This window comes from Octodon degus, unplaced genomic scaffold (assembly GCF_000260255.1).
Source record: "Octodon degus isolate 3935 unplaced genomic scaffold, OctDeg1.0 scaffold00319, whole genome shotgun sequence".
NCBI lineage: Eukaryota > Metazoa > Chordata > Mammalia > Rodentia > Octodontidae > Octodon > Octodon degus.
This window is the reverse complement of record NW_004524895.1, coordinates 349,846-358,767: the sequence shown is the minus strand read 5'-3', so window position 1 is coordinate 358,767 and position 8,922 is coordinate 349,846. Positions and strand designations below refer to the sequence as shown.

At 37.1% G+C, this 8,922-nt stretch overlaps 1 protein-coding gene across 4 annotated transcripts in view; it reads right to left on the bottom strand.

The window, feature by feature from the left end:
• Positions 1 to 4,391: 4,391 nt before the first annotated feature.
• The window catches only part of Cul4b (cullin 4B), a 58,842-nt gene continuing 54,311 nt past the window's right edge, over positions 4,392 to 8,922 (bottom strand). For 3 of the 4 annotated variants that reach the window (XM_023707924.1, XM_023707922.1, XM_004647659.2), the window contains exon 21: positions 4,392 to 6,595. In XM_023707924.1, coding sequence (XP_023563692.1) covers positions 6,500 to 6,595 — 96 coding nt within the window. In that variant the 3' untranslated portion in view covers positions 4,392 to 6,499. Of the gene's footprint in view, positions 6,596 to 8,699; positions 8,794 to 8,922 lie in introns of all 4 variants that reach the window. The other variant, XM_023707923.1, reaches the window with a different exon arrangement.

Genomic DNA, 8,922 nt, shown 5'->3' with positions numbered 1-8,922 from the left:
ATGAAAAATACAAAAAATTACTGAAATATTAAAAAGATCTTGGGCTGCCGAGATAGCTCAGCAAACTAAGTACCTGCTTAGGTAAGCACAGGGGCTGGGGTTCAATCCCTGGCACCACATGCTGTGTTGGCCCCGCCCCCAGGCACGCTGAGCCAGTGACCAAGTCTGGGTTGTGGTGGCAGATGCCTATAATCCCAGCACTAGGGAAGCTGATAACAGGAGGATCACTATGAGTTAGAGCTACATAGTGAGATCTTGCACAAAATAATTAAAAAAAAATTAAAATAAAAAATATCTATGTCAGGCATGGTGGCACACACACCTGTAATCCTAGCACTCAGGAGGCTGAGGCAGGAGGAGCAGCATGAGTTAAAAGCCAGCCTGGGCTACAACGTGAGTTCAAGGCCAGCTTGAATCACATAGCTAGATTCTGCCTCAAACAACTTCTAAAATTGCTATCTTGTGTTCACGAATTGGGAGATTTAATATTAAGATGACAATGTTCCCCAAAGTGCTCCATAGATTCAGAATCTTAACGGCCTTTTTACAGAAATGAAAAGACCAGCTGGGTGTGGTTGTACACACCTGCAATTCTGGCACTCCAGAGGCTGAGATATGAGAATCACTGTGAGTTTGAGACCAGCTTGAGATACATAGTGAGTTCAAGGCCAATGTAAATCACATAGCGAGATCTTGTTTAAACAGAAAGAAAGAAAGAACGAAAGAAAGAAAGAAAGACAGACAGACAGACAGACAGACAGACAGACAATGGAAAGGCTGACTGTAATGTTCATAGGGAATTACGTGGGACCCCGAGTTCAAACAATCTTGATGCTTTTTTTTATGTATTTAGCACAGGGTTTACAGGGTCTCACTACACAAATCGGACTCATAGTGATCCTCCTGTTTTCAGCCTCCCAAGTGCTGGGAATACAGGTGTGTGCTACCATGTCCAGTCTCAACTGCTGTCTCAGCATGCCCCAGAGGCAGGGTCAGCACAGCATGCCAGGGATCAAACCTTGGTCCCAGGTCTGCCTAAGCAGGTACTTTAATCCGCTGAGCTATCTGGTTGGCCCTAAGACAATCTTGAAAAAGAACAGAATTGAAAGACACACACATCTGATTTTTAAATTTCTTTAAAAGCTACAGTAACAAAAAATGGCATAGTACTAGCATAACAACATATATATGGATGGACCAAAACTGACAGTCCAGACACACACACACACAGTACTCGTCAACTGTCAACTAATTTAAAACAAAGCTGACAAGAGCATGCAATGGGAAAAAGACTCTTTGACAAATGGTATGAACACAATGATATATACATGCCAAAGAAAGAAGTTGGACCTGTAATTCATGCCATATACAAAAAGTCAAAATGAGACCAACACCTAAATGTAAGAAATAAAACTCTACTCCCCCCCACCAAAGAAAAGCAAGTCTACAATCCTGAGCTTGAATCTGGCAATGGTATAACAACCATGACTAGAACAGTGCAAGCAATACAACAGATTGACTAGATTTTATTAAAATTAAAATTTTTTTGCAAAAGACAGTCCCTATCAAGTGAATGCAAAGACAACACAGAGACAATATTAGATCATTCTGCTTGAATGAAAAATTCTTACATCTCATTAAAAAAACAAACCCATTTAAAAAACAGCCAAAGAAAGTATACAAATGGCCATTAAAAGCACATGATGAGAAATTCAAGGCATCATCAGTTAATAAGTAAAACCACAATGAACTACCACTTCACCCCATTAGGATGACTATCACAAAAACAAAACTAGAAACAGCAAGTGCCACTAAGGATATAGAAACATTAGAACCCTTCTTGCACACTACTGGTAGAAATATAAAATGATGGAGCTGCTATAGAAAAATTGGCAGTTCCTTAGTTAACACAGAATTACCATGTAACTCTGCTAGTTTCCTTCTGAGTATATTCCTAATGATCTTTAAAAAGACTCAAATACTTGTACACTAATCTTCATAGCAGTATTATACAAACTAGCTCAAGGACCAGCCAAAAAGCTCAGTGGATTAAACTGCCTGATTAGGCAGACACAGGAGCAGGGAGTTGGATACCCTGCCCTACATGTCGGTCCCACCCCTGGGGCGTGCTGAGACAGGCGATTGAAACTGGGTGTGGTGACCCGCACCTATAATTCCAGCACTTGGGAGGCTGTAAACAAGCAGATCACTATGAGTCTGATCTACGCAGTGAGACCCTGTACACCTGTCCTAAAATACACACACAAAAAACCCCCAAAAGTAGCTCAAAGATAGAAACAACTCAAATATCTAAAAATTCATTGGTTAAAGAAAATATTCAGCTATAAAAATGAAATAAAGTCAGGTATAGTAGTACATGCCTATAATCCCACCATATTAGAAGGCTGAGGCAGGAAAACTCCAGGTTTAGCCTGAGTCCAGCCTGGGCAACTTAGTGAGACCCTGTTCTTATTTATTTATTTATTTATTTATTTATTTATTTATTTATTTTGTGTGGCCAGCTCAGCCCACCAGGGGGCGGGGCTGGCTGGCATGTGGTGCTGGGGGATTGAACCGCGGTCGCTTTGTTTAGCTTAGTTTGTTCTAAGTAGGTGCCTTAGACCACTGAGCCATCTCACCAGCCCAAGAGACCCTGTTCTTAAAACCAAATATTAAAAAAGGGCTGGGGATATAGCTCAGCGCAAAAGTCCCTAGTTGAATCCCCCTACCGCACCACCCAAAAAGGGATTAGGTACTGATATATAGGACACGGATGAGTCTTAAAAAATACATTGAAATAAAACAAATAAGATCCAAAAGGTCACAGTGATTCCATTAATATGAAATATCCAGAATAGGCAAATCTAGTGAGAAACACCAGTGGATTCCAAGCTCAAGAAAGGAGGAAATGAAAAGTAATGGCTTAATGGGCACTGAGTTTCCTTTTGAATTGTTCTTAAGTACATAGTGATGACAGTTATACAATACTGTGAATTTACTAAATGTCTAAATTACACAATTATAATAAAAATTAAAAATAAAGATTAACGAATTACTGGATAAGAATCTTGTTTTGTAGCTTACAAAATTGTTACATTCTAGTGTGTCTCATACCATGCATTCGTATATTCTGTATCAAATTCAAAAGATTCTACAAAACAGACCCTTTTTTTGAGCCTGGGTCTCACTACATAGCTCAGGCTGGCCTTGAATTTATGGTATTCCTCTTCCCTCAGCCTCCTGCGTGATGAGATTACAAGCATGTACTACCATGCCTGGCTGGTTGTTCTTTTTTCTTACTACTATACGTGACTTCTAAGGATATTAAATAAGAGTATATTATGTGTCCATTCAAAAGAAGAAACATCTTTTCTTCTAACAGCAAGGAGAGGTAAAAGAAAACCTGGACAAAGTCTTAGATCTCAACCTCCACTATTCAAATGTAAAACACGTTTTCTTTTGTAGGCAACTGAAAATATTCATTAATAAAGCATTAGCAAAGGACACCATTTTATAAAGCATAATTATGTAAATTCCCATAGGCACTATTCTTCTCTTTTTAATGCATAATTTATTTTAGTAAGTTTTATGCAAATGAGAGAAAAATATGCTAACACTCTGCCATTTGCAGCATTAAAACCTAACAGTCATTAAACAAAAACAGCTAATTAAAAAAGATTTATGTATAATAAGATTAAAAAGCCAAACTTCTCAAACCTTTAGACACAGAGGCTTAAATAGAAAAACCTAATTTTCTTAACTGTGCATGCACAAGAGTATGGTAACATATCATGTCAAGATGATTCAGCAAACTCAGGGAGTAAGTTTAAAAAACATTTAGAAAAATCTTGTGATAGAATTTAGCCCAGAATACTATTAACAGAAAAAGCAGATCTCAAGTGCCATAACTAAAGCATAATGTTTTATCCTCCTCTCAACTTAGGTCCACCTGGGCTGGGGAGATAGCTCGGTGGCATAAGCACCTGCCTTGTAAGTGCAAGGTCCCAAGTATAATCCACAGTACCACAAAAAAATAAATAAAAGTGCAGATAATCAAATCAACTTAGATCTACCCTAGTTCCATATTTACTTTGTGAAACTAGTTGACAATGAGGATCTGAAATAGTTTTTACTTGAACAAACAGGTTTAAGTTTTCTAAAATGACATTTAGGAATAATTACCTACCTTGAAGATTCTTAGAGACTTAACTCACTTTTCAAAATACTCCTCCCCGTTACTCCTACATCATCACCTCAAAACTACAAGAATAGGGAAGATTAAAAACAAAGTGACAAATGTGAATTCATTAAAGGAAATCATTAGGAAGATTTGAAATCTTGTTTTGTAACTTTCCTACAATATTCAAATTTTAAAGATCTTTCCCAGAAACTCTTTTTAAGTAAAAGTTTATTGAAGAAAAATAGAACCACCACATACATAAGGAAAAGAATAAAAATTCAACTGATACAGAACTGAAAGTCACAATTATCCAAAGTAGTTTGCAACTACTCTTCAGTTTCTTAAACAGCTCTCCTTCTTTAATAACCTTGGGAAATTTTCAGCTGAAATGGTATCATTTTTAAAGAATTAAAAAGTTCAAGGGAACAGACCTGGACCTGCTTTGAAGATAATTAAAGTGACATCAAGAGTTTCTTCCTAAAAGGACCTACTCCATCTAAAAATTCCTTAAGAGTAACTACTGAGTCTAGTTAAATAGTCTGCATATCTCAGAAGCCATCAGGAAAGAGAACACTGATATAGATGGTTCAGTATGGGGAGAGGGCAAGCTGGTTGCCATTTCCTTGCCAGATGAGCTCCTATAAGGAAACCAAGGAAAAGTTGAGAAATCATAGGCAATGAATACTCAAAAAGAATAAAAGGAGTTTTAAATACTATACATACATAGTTAAACATCAGTGTGCAAGTTGATGCAATTAGCAAGAAACAGGTAACAAAAGGGAAGGGAGGGAGGGAGGGAGGATGGGCCGGCCACAGGCCTGTGAGATCTCAGGGGTAGGAGTCCAAGTCTCTTCAGCTGAAGATCAGGACAAAGGCATTGTTCTTAATGGCTCCAAATAGGCAAGGAAATATGAAGTTACAAGAAGCATTAAAGAAGTTCTAATTTTTTAAAACAAACCAAAAGTTTCTGCATCTCCTATAAGATCAAATTCTTTGAAGGAGAAACAAAGAGGCAAAAGAAAAACCCACTTCTGGAGAAGCCCTCTGCTCACATTATTGATGCAAAAATTAATACTTCTGAAATTTTCTATGTATGAACAATCTTAGAACATTCCCCTGAAGAGTAGATGTTCAGTGGCTATGACAGCTTATAACTTCAAGTAATTTTGACAGAAATACAAAACTTGAAATTACCCAAAATGGGGGTATGTGGAGAAAATGAAGGAAAATTTTTTATATTTAGGATTTTAGAGAATTAGAACAAGAATGATAATAAAGGCTCAATTATCAATAAAGAAGATTTGGGATGTTTCCAAAAGAAAATTTGGTAGAGGAAACTGGAATGTTAATAATCTACTATTGGTCCAAATTAAAGCCAGAAAGGTCCGAACAACACTTAAAATCTAAAGCACATTGAAAACTAGGTGATGGTTTTGTGTTCCTGTAATAATTCTTAAAAACATATTGATTTTTGTCTCTTGCATTACCACATTATTAATTTTTAATATGAAGATTTGGATTTTTCTCTTACCTTGCACAATGCTCTAGTAAAAATGATGAGCAATTTTTCTATTTTAACTAGTTTTATAAGTACTTGTTAATCTGCACAGGAAACTTGGGGCCAAGCCATATGTACATATCCCATATTCACAAATGGAAAATTTTAGAATGCGAATATACAAGGTATTATATAGCAACTGTTACCCTAATTAAAAACTTGTTTGCAAATAATTTTTTTTAAAAAACACCCCTTTTAGTGTAAGAGGACACTGCCTTGTAAAATATCAATAGCTATGACAATTCTTTTTTACTTCCAAAGGGAAATCACAAAACAGGTGAACAACCAAGTCCAGGGTGGTTTTTCTATTTGATAAATACATCCAGAACTCTGTACAGTAAATAAAGTTTGCATGCAGTTTTAAGTATCTTCAAATGAGACTTTAAGCAAATAAACTTTCTGCTTCATAAGTAATGGTGTATAAGAACCCCCCTTTAATAGTCATAGGGACCTCTTTCCCAGTTCCAAAGTGGAATCATGAAGACCAGTACTTTCTTAAGAGCTTCTGCACATCATACTAAATAACATGCAAAGAGTTCAACAACATTCTTCTTAAGGGTAAGTATTACTCTTTAAAATGGGCATGTTAACCACTGAGAAAAAGTCCACTCAACTATTTCCATTGTACTGCTCCATTTGGTCATTGGTAGTAAAAACAAAACAAAACAAAGAAAAACAAAGAAGTCAAATAATATAGAATCAACAGGTTAGTTTATCCATTGGCTACTGCATATGATACCAAATGCTCCAAGGCCAACATTTTATGCAATGTAATTGTACTGGTTTGGATTTTCTTTATCTCTTTCCATGTAGTCCCGGTCAATTAAGGATTCTATTCTCTTCTTAAGATCAGCAGGCTGTAAGAGAAGGCAAATACCCAATTCAGAGTTTATAATCATTACCTCAAGTCCCCTTACCATCACCTTACTAAAACTAAAAAGAACAATCTAGGCTTACAGGTTTACTGTATTTAATTTCCTTAACTTAAAAAAAATTGCTTACTTAAATCCCTTTGATTTCTTTAGTGAAAAGCATAATGAAAACTAAACAGATAGAAATATTTTATACTGTATACCATACATTATTATGCTGTCACATTCCTGCCATTATCATTATACTTCCTATTACTTTGGTATTTTAAATATATCTTCCCAGAGCTAGTCACCCTCTGCATAAATGAATACAAGCCTAAACTTAACATAACTGAATATGAAGATCACATTATAGTTTAGGGAAACAATGCTATTTAGTTTTACCATGATAGTTTGAGAAGTATTCTTCTTCTTAGGATAAAGCTAGTTCTCTAAGTTCTCAGTTTTATAAACTAAAGCTATATAGAAAGGTTCTTTGTGGTAGCCTTATCCTATGGTTTTGGTGTAGTTTTTATTTTTACCTCCATTTTCCTACTTTTACTTGGCCCAAGCTCACTCTGTAGACCCCATCTTTTCTCTGTCCTTCTGGGTTTTTTTCCCTACCTTTAATCAATGTGAAACTGCCACCATTAAAAGAAAAGCCTATATAGAAGAAATTATTATTTAAAAGAATGAGACATACAGCCAAGCATAGTAATTCAGGCCTATAATCCCAATCTTCTATGTGACTGAGGCAGGAGAATAGAAAGTTTGAGCCTAGCCTGGGCAACTTAGTGAGACACTGTTTCAAAAAACTAAAATGAAAACAAACCCCAAAAAACTCTTAAAAGGGTTGGGGAAGTAATCCGTGTGAAGGTCCTTGGCTCAATCCCAGGTACTGCAAAAAGGAAGGAAAAAAAAAAGCCAAGAGACTACTACATCAAAAGGGCTCAACAGCCAGGGTGGAGTGGGAGTGGGTGGAGGATAGTGGTTCACACCTGTAATCCCAGCACTCAGGAGGCTGAGGCTGGAAGATTGTTGTTTGATGCTGGGCTGGGTTACATAATGACATCCTGTCTCAAAAACACAAAAACCGGGGCTGGGGAGATAGCTCAGTGGTCTAAGTGCCCACCTGGCAAGCACAAGGACCTGGGTTCAACCCCCAGTACCACATGCCATGCTGGCCCTAGAACCCCACGTGCACTGTGTTGGCCACTGAAACTAGACATGGTGGCACATGCCTTCAATTCCAGCACTGGGGAGGCTGAGACAGGAGGATCACTACAAGTTCTAACTGCAAGAGACCCTGCTCCGAATGAATGAATGAATGAATGAATGATTTTAAAAAATTTTAAAAATCCCCACAACTGATCCAAAACAAAAGCAAAACAAAATGGCTCAGTAAATGAAGTATCACATCTATATACCTTAGGTTTAGTGTAAAATTTAAATGCTTCTCTATTTTAAGTAATTTGGATTTCTCAATCTTATGATTTAAAATCAAGAGTTTACAGCTTGTCATTGTAACTGCACTTAGCTCATGGATGACAAAATTCTACTATATGCCTTGTGCATCTAGCCTGTAAAAAGGCTATAAATAGTCATCCCTTGGTATATGCAGGTGATTGGTACCGGAATCCACAGATAGCAAATCTACTACTACCTAAGCCTCAAGAAGTGGTACTTTACTAGCATATAACCTAAGCATATCTTCCCATGTATTTTAAAGTCATCTCCAGATTATTTATAATACCCAATTCAATGCAAATAGTTGTTATATCATGGTGCTTTATGTACTGATCAGGGAATAGTGACAAGAAAATATCTTTATATGTTCAAAACAGATGCATTTGCTTTTTTGGATGGGGATCTTATTGTGTTGTTCAAGCTGGCCTTGAATTCCTGGGCTCAAACAATTGTACTTCAGGTTCCTAAATATGTGGGGCCATATCACTGTGCTTTTAAAGATGGCTGAATTTTCAATTATAATGCAAAACTCATGGACATGGAGGCCTGAGAGTATATACCTTGCTTTGAGCATCCGTTTTGAGCATATGTAAAAGGACCACTAGATCAAGAGAGGAAAAAAGCCAGGTACAGAGAATCACACCTTATTGTCCCAGCTACTCATGAGGCTGATGTGGATGTGGGAGGATCTCTTGAGCGAAGTGAATGTCAGTCTGGGAAACACAGTAAGACCCTGTCTTGAAAACAAAACAAGGGCTGGGAATATAGCTCAGCTGCGTAAGTGCCTGCCTGGCAATTGTAAGGTCCCGAGTTCGATCCCTGGTGCCGCCAAAAATAAACACAAAAAAGGGAAAAGAAGAAAAATA